General features: G+C 40.7%; 1 protein-coding gene across 5 annotated transcripts in view; it reads left to right on the top strand.

Moving 5' to 3' along the window:
* The window catches only part of CARS1 (cysteinyl-tRNA synthetase 1), a 406,480-nt gene that overhangs the window by 293,353 nt on the left and 98,701 nt on the right, over nt 1–14,426 (top strand). For 4 of the 5 annotated variants that reach the window (XM_078682918.1, XM_078682921.1, XM_078682919.1 and 1 more), the window contains one exon: nt 12,872–12,939. In XM_078682918.1, coding sequence (XP_078539044.1) covers nt 12,872–12,939 — 68 coding nt within the window. The remainder of the gene's footprint in view (nt 1–12,871; nt 12,940–14,426) is intronic. The other variant, XR_013608861.1, reaches the window with a different exon arrangement.

Raw genomic sequence — 14,426 nt, 5'->3', positions numbered from 1 at the left:
GCACCTGAACTTGTACACCCTCCACCTCTATGCATGGAGATTGAGCGGTGGCAGTTGAACACCTTTGACCTTCCCCCTGACGTTATGGATGTTAACTTGGCAACCAGGTGTCCCTCTTCTAAATCTGTATATGTCTGCGATTGGGACAAATTTGTGGCTTGGTGTGCGACCAAATCGGTCGACCCACTTCATGCTAACCTGTCTGAAGTTTTTTTCCTGTTATCTTTAGCCCAGCAGCACCTTGCCTTGGGCACCGAATTTACTGAAGGTACTGACTCCTTTTCACAGTGAAAAGGAATCTCTTTCCGAAGTTCTGATCTGATTCTTTCTCAGTTTTTACTCGGAGGACCAGGGATGAAGAAACTAGTCAGATTTTACCGCCACCTGCCTTGTGGCACAGTGCACCCCAGTACTGGGTTACATCTTTGCACCCAGCATCTTGTATGCACACTATCTGTATAAACTCAGTTTTGTTAGCTATTCTTTGTGTCTGAGGGTGCTGAAAAAAATGGGGGACAACTGACGCTAACGTGCAAGAGTAGCATCTGTATGTGGCTCCATACCATCATGTCCGGCGGCAGGAAGACGATGTTTGGTTCTAACTGTTGGAGTGCATGAGTTATTGCAAGAGTTTCCGGATCCAGTCTAATGCCTGGGGAGACTCACAGAGTGTCCACTGAAAATAGCTTACCAAAGGTAAGTAACTAATTCACCTTTGTCTGCTAAGAACGCTAGCATGATCCTCTGGGATGGAAGGGCTCTCCCTAAGACTCTGGCCCACTGGGTCATGGTGTTGAGTGACAAAAAAGCCAAATAATGGTAAGCAATGTCTATTGAAGGTTTGTGGTGAGCTCACAGTAGATTTTTTCCAAACTGCTAACTTGCGCTGTCTGGTTGCCTGAGATCTAAAAGTAGCTCTAAGCCAACCTACATGCACTCTACCAGCAAAAGGGTTAAGACCCAAGAATAAAATAGCATTAGAAAGAGAAAATTTTAAGTTTGGTATGAAAAATGAAAGCTGTAAAAGTTGAATTACGTGAGGAAAACAGTCCCACTAGAGTGAAATAAAGGTGGTTAAACAAATTAAAACAAAATACATTGGAACAGAGGTGATATCATGATCCCGCTTTCCTGTGCTGCACTGGTGCAGAAGGGGTCCGCACTTTTTTTTCACGTCCTCAGCACATACATTCATTTGAAAAGTCTCCCAATTAGAGCATGGCCTGAAATGGTCGGTAATTGGATTTTCGTAGAACCGAAGGCTCCTGTCTGCAGAACATACACTAACTTGGAGATTTTTCATGGAGGATAAAGAAAAAAACAGACCTCTTCTGCGGTAGCGCAGAGAAAGGGATCATAGTACGGCCCCTAAAGCAGGCAGTGGGAAAAATGACCTGGGTTGATCTATGACCATTGAATAATCGCTGCATAGTTAACTGCAAGGCCACTTTTCAAATTTATTTTATTTCGAAAAGTATGTTTCTGCAGAGAGGATAAATCTGCAGCTGAAGGAATATTCCAAATGTCAAAGTACAACTAGAAAAAAGTTCCCTCATTGGCCACAATTATTCATTACACGTATGCATCACATTCTTCATATTAAAGGTGACAGATACACAACAAACTTTTTTTATTTTCTTCAAAAAATATATGAAGTTTTTAATCTTTTATTCTTAGCATTGCTTTCAAATTTATATTTTCATTTAAGTTAGAATTCATAAGAGACACATAATCACAAAATTAACACATCAGAAATAATTGCATAATTCATACAAGAAAAGAAGAGAAAATAGTTTTTTACATTGCATTAACAAAAACTAATCATGAGAAAAACAATTAAATAACAATACATATGCCCCTGATAACACACAACCAATCACAACATCCTCACCTATTCATACTAACATTGCATACACATGTACTACATGTGAAAAAGGAATCTGGGTACTAATCAGCAGGGAGCCCCCTGCTAATTAACAGGTCTCAAAACTAAGTATGAGACCCCGCACTCTGGTCAACGCGCGTTTCGGCGGCACAGGGCCACCTTCCTCAGGACCTTTTCCAGGTAGTCAGAGACCCAATAGAAACCAGGGGACCTAAAAAGTATAATAGGAAAGATGTTGTATGTATACTGTCACCAAGGATTAGAAAAATACCCCAAGTTTATATACACAACTTATTTACATAGTTAAAACCTAATGTTGACACTTTAACTCTGCATGTGACACAACATAATCCAAATCTTCAGAGAATGTACACAGATACTAGTTAATACAGTCCTATGGGAGCACAAGGAAGGTACTAAAGCGAGTGCTGATAAGACCTACTCAATTGGTCTAATCGTATAACATATATGTCCTGACATGTCAATGAGACTGAGGGCAAAAAATCCTTATCAGCATCTAGAAAACATGAAACATAGTAAGATACATGGTAGGCGTATAGTTACTCACACTAAAAACCATGGGTTCTGTTTAATTTTTCAAACGGCAGTGTCGTGAACATGAGCCACGGAAGAGATAACTCTCAGTATAACCAATATCTGGAACAAGGAAAAAACGTGCTAAAAAAATAAATATATAAAGAAAAAGTCACTAAACAGACAATGTTACCTCAGGGTGATCATAACTTACCTATATTTGAAATGTGGAAGTCTCTACAATTGTCCAAAAGTAATGGGAAAATGATGTCGCAAGTCCCAAAGAGCCAAGTTTAATTCTTATATCCAACTGGAATAGATCACAAGCAGAGGGAAGAAGATATAAGCAGCTCCATAGGTGTCCCCCACATACTATCAGACACTGATGGTATATAAAAAATGCAAGAGAATCCACCTTAAAATCATGTGCGTGGTTATAATCCCACGAACCCCCGATGCTTCTTTCACTTGTATTTCACTTAAGGGTCGTGTATGACAATCTGTATATAAAGACCCCAACAATTCTATAGAATACAAGAAAAAGAGGGAAGGGGTAAGACTCAATCTCACTCGGATAGTGTAAGACTAACACACTACCCCAAACGAAACAACTGTTAGAATACTAAAACCGAGTAACTACCTATAAGGCGAGCAAGTCTCAGCAGAAACTGGGTTGTCTAAATACGTCAGGTCCTAACAAGAGAGGTCCGTCTGATAATTATATGCGGCATGACACCGTCCAATGTTATCAACTCCAGACATACAAGTATGGCTGATGTACATTAAACGCAGCTAGGTAGGTATCATAACTGCATGTAATTATTTATCGGATAGAAGCTTCCGATATCTACCTCAGTATGGTAATCATACCCCCCATAGGTCCGCTGAAAATAGTACCTCACTCCCTGCACTAAAACATAAATATTCTCAACTAGCTGGGGAGACTGTTAATACGAGAGGGACAAAGTCACATATCGGTAAGAAGCAATACAAATAACGACCTAGCCCGGCGCGTTTCCCTAAACTGAGAGACGATGATCATAATTCGCATGAGTATATACTTACTAAATCTGTGCACAAAGTGCATGGTCAAAGAGAAGTCCCACATGGACCGGTGGTTCCAAACGAAAGTAAGGGCCACCGGACATGTATATAAGCAGAACCAACGGCAAAAAGTCTCGCGATATCTCAGGAGATTCTCGTAAGTAGAGTCATAAGAATAGAGAATGGACTCCTGATTTCAATGTTTACCAGTACTAATAGTGACACGATATTAAAGTTTATAAACGCGCGCCCTATTGGAAGAGTATAATCATGCCGACAGGGCACAGTTGTATAAAGAAATAGATCAGACTGAGACCTGATCTAAAGGATCCCATTATTTACCCAGATTGTATCGACGATCTAACCATGCCGGCAAGGCACAGACGTATCAAGACAAAGATCAGACTGAAACCTGATCTGAAGGATCCCATTATTTCGACGGTAAGACAAATGTAAAAAATAAAGAATAATCTATAAATAGAAAATATTAATATATACAAATAAAGTTATTTTGGAAAAACCAAATAAGGTAGGAAAAGAAAGTAAGTGACACCACTGCATATGATGTGCCAAAAAGTAAATTAAGTATCTCCCATACGATAGGTGAGTTCTAATACTAACAACCAGGCACCTGTAATGACCACTGCCAACAACACAGGCAGAATATCGTGATTCCACAACCATATATAGCATCCAGGTTGGAGTGACAGTCACTGACTATATAGAATGAAATACACGCTATTGTGTGATGTACCAAGATATTTCCTCATTCAGACCGTGTCTAACACAGTCTAAGTGGTATATCCAAAAAGTTTCGCGTTTCTTGCGTGTAATTTCTGTAGGCTGACCTGATCTGAGTTGCACTTTTTCCAAAATCGACCATTTGATGTCCTGCTCATTATGGTTCACTTTAAGAAAGTGTTCAACCAACGGTGCCGTCATTCTCTTAGTCCTGATTGCAGATTTATGTTCGCTAAAACGTGTGCGAAATTCACGGCCAGTCTCTCCTACATAGGCCAACCCACAACCACAGAATAGAATATAAATTATATTACTACTGCGGCAGTTTGTCAGGTGGCGGAGTTTAATTTTCTTGTCATTATATTCAATAATCTCAGATGTGATCGCAGAGTCACAAGCGTGGCACGAACCACACCTATGATTACCCAAGATGATAGGAAGCCCCGTGATGGAACGTAGGCCATCTGAGGGAGATTTTTTAGTTTGGCGAGTATGCACTAATAGGTCCCTCAAGTTCTGATTTCTTCTATAAGCTAGTAAGGGAAGCGGCATAGAGGGAACATGCTCATCGGTATTCAATATTCTCCAGTTTTTATTTATGATGTTCCTGATCTTGAAATTCAAAGTTGAATGATTAATAACACAAGTTATACTGTTGTGTTCCGGGCGGTTAGATCCTTGTAATAAGGCTACTCTCTCATAGTATTTAGCTCTTTTAAAAGCATGTCGTACTAGACGATGGGGATAGCCTCGCTTGAGTAGTCTATCCTTAAGCTCATCTCCATATTTGTGGTAAGCCGCCATATCAGTACAATTACGGCAAATCCGTAAGAATTCTCCAAATGGGATAGATTCTCTTTGGCAATTTGGATGAAAACTATCGAATTTTAAGATGGTATTCTTGGCCGTAGGTTTCCTAAAAAGGCTAACTTTCAATTGTCCACTGATGCCCTCAATGCTGATATCTAAAAAGTCAACCTTACAGTTATTGTAATTTACTGTAAATCTGAGATTGGGGTCACTGGCATTGAGCCAAAGAACAAACGCTTCCAACATTTCAACTGATCCACTCCAAATAAAGAAAATATCATCTATGAATCGCTTCCAAACAGAAACATTTTCAAAAAAAGGAGCCAACTCATTAAAGATGTTACATAGTTCCCACTCACCCATAAATGTATTGGCTACACTCGGGGCACAAGATGCTCCCATTGAGGTGCCCTTAATTTGTTTGTAGAGAGTGCCATTATATTCGAAAAAGTTGTTCAAAAGAACAACTTCAAGACATTGTAGGATAAACACATCTGGGCGATTGTCGGGGAACCTGTTGAGGAGAGCTGCCACCGCCTGCAACGCCCGACATTGAGGGATGTTGGTGTATAGTGCCTCAATGTCGAGCGTCACAAGGGTATCAGTCTCTGGGTTGAATGGAAGTCCCTCAATTTTCTTAATAATATCGCCCGTGTCGCGAATAAATGAAGCATACTTCTGTGTAAGGGGACACAGGAACGTATCCACATATATGGATAAGGGCTCAGTACATGACCCTGTAGTAGATATTATTGGTCGCATGGGGGGATCAGTTTCAGACTGATGTGTTTTTGGTAAACCGTAGAGAGCAGAAATAGTCGGGCAAGATTTGTTAGGGAAAGAAAGTTCATCCTCGCAAATAAAACCATCTTTAAATGCCTCTTGGGTTATCTCCTGAATATGTACATTTAGTCTTTCTAGTTCCCTTCTTTGTGCTGGTCTATAATGATCTATTACTGCCAGCATCTCAGTCATTTTCTGGTCATATATATTTTTGTCAAATACTGTAACCCCGCCACCTTTGTCACAAGGTTTGATTATGATGGAAGAATCTGCCTTAAGTTTGTTTAGCGATATAATTTCCAATTTCGACAGGTTGAGTTTAGATTTCTGAGGGTTCTTAATTACACGCTCTATGTCCCGAAGGACATTCTGTTCAAAGATGCGTACCTCAGCACCCACCATATCCAATGTGGGGGTGAATGTGGATGGAGGTTTACACCTAGATAGATTATTGTCCTCATCGTTTGTAGGTCTGTCCAAAAAAAACTTGTTCAGTCTCACCTTCCTAAAGAAGGCGAATAGGTCTTCATGTAGTTTACATTTATTTAAACACACGCTCGGTACAAATGACAGCCCTCTACTCAGTACTTGAATGTCCTCAGGTACAAGGTTACTGGATGAAAGATTATAAATAGGTACATTTTCACTGACGGGGCCAGATGTCCCAGGTCTACCGTCTACCACCAGTATTGTTGGTTGCGGGTCCTGACATACTGTTGAGGAGGTTGAGGGCTCATTTGCTGTTGTGCCCCTTGGTCCTGCCATCGGACATTTCTCCCTTGATATTGGCCCCGGGGTAAAAAACCACGTCCATGAAATGGTCGTTGATTAGTTCTTCCCCTAAATGGTCTTGAATTGTACTGGCCTGTACCTGAATCTTGGTAATTATCCCCATCAGACCCAGAAGAACCTGAGTCTGAGAAGTTGGTATAACTTCTATGTTGGTAACTATCAAAATTAGGGTTGTAATTACCCAATGTTGTCTGTTGATAGTGATTTGGATTAAGATAGGGATACATTTTTTCTTTTGTAAACCATCTCACATCTTTTCGTAATTTCTCTGTCTTTTTATTAGTAAGATAGATGTCAAAATCTTTCATTTCAGATTGGATCTTATCTAGACAGTTCTTAGCTTCCTCCACAGATGTAGATGTATTCAGTTTCGCTTCTAATTCATCAGTTTCTCTTTGGAGGGCAGATGCTACATCCTTCGCGGTTTCGATGATGAGCATCATCCAGTCCCTGGAGCAGCGGTTTGAAATCAGTGACCACCGCTCCAGGAACGTTCTGATCTCGACAAAAAGGGCAGGTGCATTACGTACTCTCAATCCCGAGGGAATTACTCCAACTTTAAGATACTCAAGCATATAGAATGCATGAGACTCTATACGCTTAAGTTTCTTACGCATATTAAGTAGATTTTGCCACTCACTATTATCAAGTTATAGGTGGGAAGAGATCCTGTGTCTCCTGTAACTCTACCCATAAGAGAGTTAAAATCGTCATCTGAAAACCCAAAGGTGTCCATTCTAGTATAATATATACACAAATGTCAAAAATGTCTGATAGATGCCTGCAGACCTGCAAAATATCCAGCTAAAAATCTCAACAAAGCAGGAAAGACAAGAGAATAGTCAAGAGGAACTACCACAATGTACAACTCTTAGCAAAATTACACAAAATGTCGGTCACATAAGAGCAAGTGTCAACAGCCCCAAAAAATGAAACGAGAGAAAACTCTCACAGAGAGATATTATTTAAAAAAACATACAATAAGATAGAGCCTATATCCCACGGTTGAAAAACCGCGAATGCCTAAAGCACAAATGTTAACAATGCTCACAAGACACAATGTTTGCGTACCGGTTTGTTTCGTCCTCTAAACAAAGATATGCTTTTTTTTTTTAGATTTCCCAATCCTGTATGTCGTAGCTGCTAAACTCCCAACATATTAGGGAATGGAGTTGGAGTGTAGCTATGCCCTTGTCGCTTATCAATGCGAATATGTTTTCTGAAGCTATTATACTGGATAACTGTACCCAGCAAAAATAGAATGTCTCAACAAAAACGGATCTTTTTAATTAATTGTTGGTCACATTATGAGGATGTAGGGTTGAGGGATTATAAACTATACGATAGTGTGTGCCTTGACATGCCAAATAAAAATTTAAAAAAGGAATGGAAACAAAACTGGGCACAGTGTGTGGAAGCAGAGAAGGTAAGTAAGGACCTGCCTCTGTAGACTGTTAGTCTATGATTTCTTTTGACAACCATGGCTATTATTTAAAAAAAGCACTGCTGTATCAGTGGTCTCTTTTATTTATGTTTATTTTTTTGGATTCCTAAGGCCTTGCTCAGCACCCGGTAGAATGGGTGTTAAACCCATTAGGCAGCTTAGTGATAGTATGCAGTGCGTGAGTGAGCACTACTTCTAGAAAGCCTGAAGGAAGACCACTTTAACCTTGTTATGGCTACAAACATTCTTTGGACAGTTTAACCACTCTGAAGCTAAAGCCTGGTTTGGGCATCCTGTTTCCTAGCACTTCTCTGTTCAATCCTTTAGCACAAAGATGGTTCCTACTAAGCAGCTTGTCTTGATGGTTTCAATTATTGGTAAAAACACTCAGGAGAAGAGCCTAGGGAATTAACAGCAGCCATTCTTAGTATGGGTGTAAGTAATGCTTCTTTAGAAAGCAGTTAAAGGCTTTATGGTATCACACAACACGACTCCAATGTCGGTTTAGGGAAAATCACATAAGCGCACACTATCAGGCGAGTCACAGGCCCGCCACTAAGCCCAGTGCTAAATAGCACTGAAAATCGGGAGGCCACGGTTTCTTCCTGGTGAGAAATGACACCCAAATCCGAGGCGTGGGGTGACCGTCCCTCCCAGGTTGTGCCCAAGAAAAAGGCAGGGGCTTAAAAAATTAGAGAGCGCCAGCAAGGCAATGGTCCTCGGCAACCAGGCCCATAGCACCCCGTGGGATAGCACTTGGCCAACTCCAAGTCCTGGACCTGGACTCGGCTGCCTGACCACACTGGCGGGGACCGCGACACAGGGTCTAGCTCCCCTCAGTCAGCATGGAGGCCTGAAGATTCTCCCACCTAAGCAGTAGAGCCAATGGGGCCAGCAGCAAGAAAGAGCTTCAGCTCTCTGAAGAAAGCCTGTACTGCTACAAGGGGGAAGAGGTATAGTACCTTAGACATGCTTGAATTCACCAGATGTGGCTGGTAGAAGTCTTCTCTCAGTGGCACTCAGCCAACCGACTCGAGGGGAGGCGGGGTGCACTGAGGGTTTTCTCTACAGGCCATACAGCCTCCACTACGCTGGTCCGGCTGTCGGGCCCACGTTGAGGGGGTTCTCGCAGTGCGGCCGGTGATAGGCAGAATGACCGTCACATGCTGTGGAAGCTAGGTTTCAGTGCTGACCACAGGCTGCTTTTTGGTGAGAGTTGAATAAAAATGAAGGATAGCAAGTGAATAGCTTAATGGTGGTTTCTCCTGAAGATCCAGCGGTCCTCTGGCATTGTGGGAAAAGTAGAGTCTGCATCAAGGAGCAGCAGGCAGCAGGGCAACAAGCTGAAAAGCAGTCCAGTATAGTCCTTTGAGCAACACAGCAGTTAGCAGGCAGCAGGGCAACAACAGAAAAGCAGTCCAGATGAGTCCTTTGCGCCGTGCAGCAGTCCTTGTGACAGAGGTTTAGTCCCATTTCCAAATGTGCTCTGATAATCATGGGGTCAAAGCCCCTGTACTTATACTCTAAATGTCTTTGAACTAGGGGGCTCTTCTAAAGAAACCTTACAAGTACACAACACTCCCTTTTAATCCCAGCCCTGGCTCCACACATTAAGGGATAAATTAGCCCTTTGTGCGAGGGCAGGGCACAGCCTATACAAATGTAAGTACACCCGCCTTCCTCTCTCCCATCCCAGGAAGACTATCCGGATGGAGATGGATGCAGATGCCTCTGTGGTCACACCCAGCCCTTCCTCTTCAGTGGCTGTCTGGAAAGAATTCAGAAAGTGTGGCTGTCAACCAGATCCAGACGTGGATTGGAGTCAGGCTGCAAAGCACATAGAATTGTAAGAACACAGAAATAATCACTTTCTAAAATAGTAGTAAAAAAATCCACCTACTCCAGTAAGCGTGATTTATCACTATTATTCCAAACATACCAAGCATGGCAACACTACTCCTTTCATATTAGGAATTACCACTTAGTACATATAAGGGAATTCCCAATGCTAGCCTATGAGAGAAGCTGGCCTCACACTAGGCTGTTTGTCACTACCAGGACATGTATTACAATAAAGGCACATGTCTTACCTTTTACTTTGACCTTTTACTCACTCAGCACCCTTCCCTTAAGACTACTTAGGGCCTACCTTAGGGGTGAATTATTTGTAGGAAAGGGGAGTTTTGGCAAGTAGTTTTAAATGCCAAGTCAATGTGACAGTAAACTGCTCACACAGGCTCTGCAGTGGCAGGCCTGAGACAGTTTGGAAATGCTTCTTCTGTGGGTGGCGCAAGCAGCGCTGCAGGCCAACTAGTAGCATTTAATTTACAGGCCCTATTTGTATGGTATTCCACTTTACAAGAGACTTACATTTAAAATATGCCAAACAGGCATACCTTGTTTAAAGAATAGAGCACGTGCACTTTAGTACTGATTAGCAGGGGTAAGGTGCTCAGAGACCTAGAGCCAACAAAAAGGAGCCAGAACAATAGGAGGAAGAAGGCACAAAGTTTGGGGAATACCCTGCAAAAAGGGCCAGGTCCAACACGCAGGATATGCATAAAGGAACGGCAATATGTTGTATTGTATACTTCACATTATTCTAGTGATTGTTTTTAAAAGGAACACAATTAGAATTAGGGCAAGCGTGGCTATCTCCAGTGGAGGGTTTCCTCAGTAAAGACTATGATGAGGAAGATGGGCAAGTTTGTAGGTAGGGCTGCCCAGAGGGATTTTCAATGGATAGGATTAATTCAACCATGTTATCATCATATTTTTGCTGTCTGACTGAGTTGCCCTAAATTCCAGGGTTAATGCCTACATATGGGTCCTGAGCCCAATGGGCCACATGGAGTCGAGCTGCGCCTTTGTAATGAGGCCTGTGCTCTCATTCAACAAAGATGCTGGAACGTGACTAAAGCTGATCTTAATATGGCTGATCCCAGTCTGTAATGGCACAGTCCGCAAAAAGCCATAGATTGGAACACAGCCCAGAGAAATACCAGGGCTTAACAGTACTTCAATCAATTATTAATACTAATCTAAGGTTTTTTTTATCTTACATTAGCAAAGTCCCAAAAAGATACCTTGTTTCAATAAATTAATCAATATTCTGTTAGATTAATCCCCAAAAAAGTTCCCGGACATTAGTTTATTGGTAATGTCAATCCCTTCTGTTAACCCCTTGTGGCGTGCAGGCTGTAGGCTTTCAGGATACAAGAGGGTGAAATGCAAGTTGGCTGAACAATGATAACAATGGATACTGTTCAGGATAGCAACCGCATTTACGGTCTTGAAAATTTAACATTATTGACCCTACACATAATTTCCGGTAAGAGAACCTTTTCTTTGGATTAATCTAACAGAATATTACGTATATTTCTTGAAAAAATGAATTTTTTTGTGCCTTTGCTCCTGTAATACTTGAACAAACGTAATTCATTATTGATATTTGACTGTATTTGCACTAACTAACTTTCACAGTTTATAATATTGTCAACCCCAAAACAAACAATTGTGGCAGTAAATAATGCATCCAGTTGAATAGAAACAGTCACAACAAGAGTTGGAACCAAAGCCTTTATGATTTGATATTAAGAGGCAACTGGCTGAAAGGTTTTGATTTCTTTTTTTTTTTTAGCCAGTTTTCAATATTGTAAAGTACATAGCTAGAAATATCATGGCTACAGGCCCTTTCAAACAGTACAAATATGCCAGTACTTTTTTCCATTAAGGAAAACACATTCTCACAAATGTCCATGGAAGAAAGTATCCCCAAACAGTAACCTAGGGACCCACACTTTGATCTCCTATAGAATGTTGATACAAAGCCAGTGAGACATGTATATGGTTAATGACAATGGCTTATAATCACCTTCAATGTCATGTCGGCGATGAATATATGTTCGACATACCATATGAAGAAGAAAACTACGTAGCGACAGTTTCAATCCCAAATGATTTAGTGTTCTACGATGAGTTAATTCAAACAGTGGCTTGTGCCTTCACCATACTGATGGAAGAGATTCCACCTGGCAGCAACGTACGTTGTTTTCTGTACATGTTTAATGGATTCTGTAGTCGTAGCAAGTGCCCATGTCCCCAACCTCCCTTCTTGAGACCTGATTTACGGGAACATTTAAAACATCTTCCATATTCTACTTGCTTAAACTACTTGCACTGCCTTTGAACTGGATGCAAAATATGTATACATTGGTAACATGAACGCTTGTAGCCTCCTCTTGATTTACAACGTCCTTCATCCTACCCAACATTGCCAATTCCCCATGAAAACAAATTCTACCAGTGGGTTATGGGAGTAGGAAACGGAGTAGAGGACCATATAAATCAAAGTAACCTGGAAAGCTCTCTTGTGTTGTATGCGCTCCCACTATTAAATCTCACAAGTTCTGCTGATTATTCTGTTATGTGTTTAGTGACAAGTTGGTGATAGTTCCAGCAAGATTTAAACAGGAAGGCTATCTGGTTAGAAAACTAAAATAACAACTTCTCATTTCATCCATTTTTCATAAATAATGTGTTTCATGCATTTGGTATGCTGTTTAAATTATTAAAAAATATTCCCTAAGTGAACTGTTGTGCTGTTTGCGATATTGTTTTAGCCATAGGATGCACCTGACACACTCAAACCTCATAGGTTTATCAGTCAAAGTCCGATTTGATGTATTAATTTAATCCCAAACTTTCCCATTCGATAATCTTTATTGCAACAGTTGATCTAAAAGCTAATTTCATGGTAGGCCTAAGAATACAGGAAACAGCGTGAAGGTGTGTTTTAATACCTTAGTCAGCATCTCTGAAAATCTTTTTCCTTTTAGGTCTTCCAACAGTTGTGAAATTGGTAGACAGAGATACTCTACTAAAAGAAAGAGAAGAAAAAAAAAAGGTATTTGGTTTATATTGCAATTTGCAAAAGGGAGCCACTGCTCATCCTTCATTTACTGAAAAAAACGTTGTCATTCATTTTTTGTATGTTATTTAATCTTTGTCAAAAGAAAGGTTATCAAGGTATCTATATTTTTGGAAAACATTACTTCTGACATAACCTGCAGTACTCATCATGTAGGATTGCGGTCAACGTAGAGCAGGGACAGAGGATGTATCAAATGTATAATACAATGAAGCCAAGGAGTGCAAGGACAAGTCAGGTCTCCCATGGTGTAAACTCTTCATAGTTTCATAGTTGTCATCAGTGTTTTCCCCTTATCCATGTAGAACAGAATTTGTGCTCTGGTAATTTTGTTCCTATGTCTTTAGACTGGGTGGCGTTCTGAGCACCCCATGATTTACTAAGTTACTGTGGATTTACATTTAAAGTTGCAACTTAGTGCTAGGACTGGATATTGTAGATTGTCAGATTACATTTTGTGATTCCATCAGCCTGTCACCTGCATTGTTTTTATGCACCCACTTCATAACTGATTTTTCTTTTCAAGGGTTAATAACCTAAATCAATCAATCTCGGAGATGAGGACCCCTATTAGCCAAGAACCTATGGCATTTACTGTTTCATAACACTACCCAAAATATTTTATTAATTTCTGAAATTATGGGGTTTCTGGTTCTGCTGGGGAATATTGGTGGCGCTAGGGGTAAGTCGGTCTCTATCCCTGGGACCAAGGATTCAGTTTATTGTTTCACGGTGGTTCATAACATTTTAGCCAATATAATCAACATCTGCGAAAGGTTTAAGGTAAAGCTTGGCCATTTAAATACAGTTGTTGATTCCAGAGATCGATCATCATTGTCTTTGAATAGACACTGCTACTAATGTAGTAGTGAGCTTAAGCTGTCCATCTGATACACACAAGAAAGTACAGAAGCAGTGAGATACCCAGAAGAAGCTTGTGCTACCTCTTCCAAGACCTACACATTTCTCAGACTTCCCTGAATGTGGAAACCTGGTGATTAACATACATGAGGGAGTCGTTGTCGGTCTCTTGAAATATTGCTCTTGCTCTAATAAACTGGAAACTCAAGATCTGATTATTGGTAAGATATCATTGCAACCACTTGGACTAATTGAATTGTTTCCTTAAAAACTGTTAGCCAAATTCAACAAGAGGTAGGCACTTAAGCTGCTCTTGGGACAATTTCATTGACTGAGGCTGCCTGGCGTGGTACACACATTTGCCAGGCAGTGCTGTCTGGATTTAGATGTTTGACAAAACAAAATGCCGACGTAGGAGTTTAATATGGATTCTGTCTCATCATAATGGTACTGAATGCAGAAGCTAGTGCATAATTTGTGCTGCCAAACAAGTTATTTACCAACACCAATCTTGAAATCCGCTTTATATTCTTGCTTGACCTCTAGTGAGAGAAAAGGGATAATAAAATGAGTTATTTGCCAAAGATGAGAAATAATGCAGA

The sequence above is a fragment of the Lissotriton helveticus genome, chromosome 3_1, assembly GCF_964261635.1.
Source record: "Lissotriton helveticus chromosome 3_1, aLisHel1.1, whole genome shotgun sequence".
NCBI classification, from domain to species: domain Eukaryota; kingdom Metazoa; phylum Chordata; class Amphibia; order Caudata; family Salamandridae; genus Lissotriton; species Lissotriton helveticus.
The sequence above is the reverse complement of the archived record's forward strand: the minus strand, read 5'-3'. Positions and strand labels throughout refer to the sequence as shown.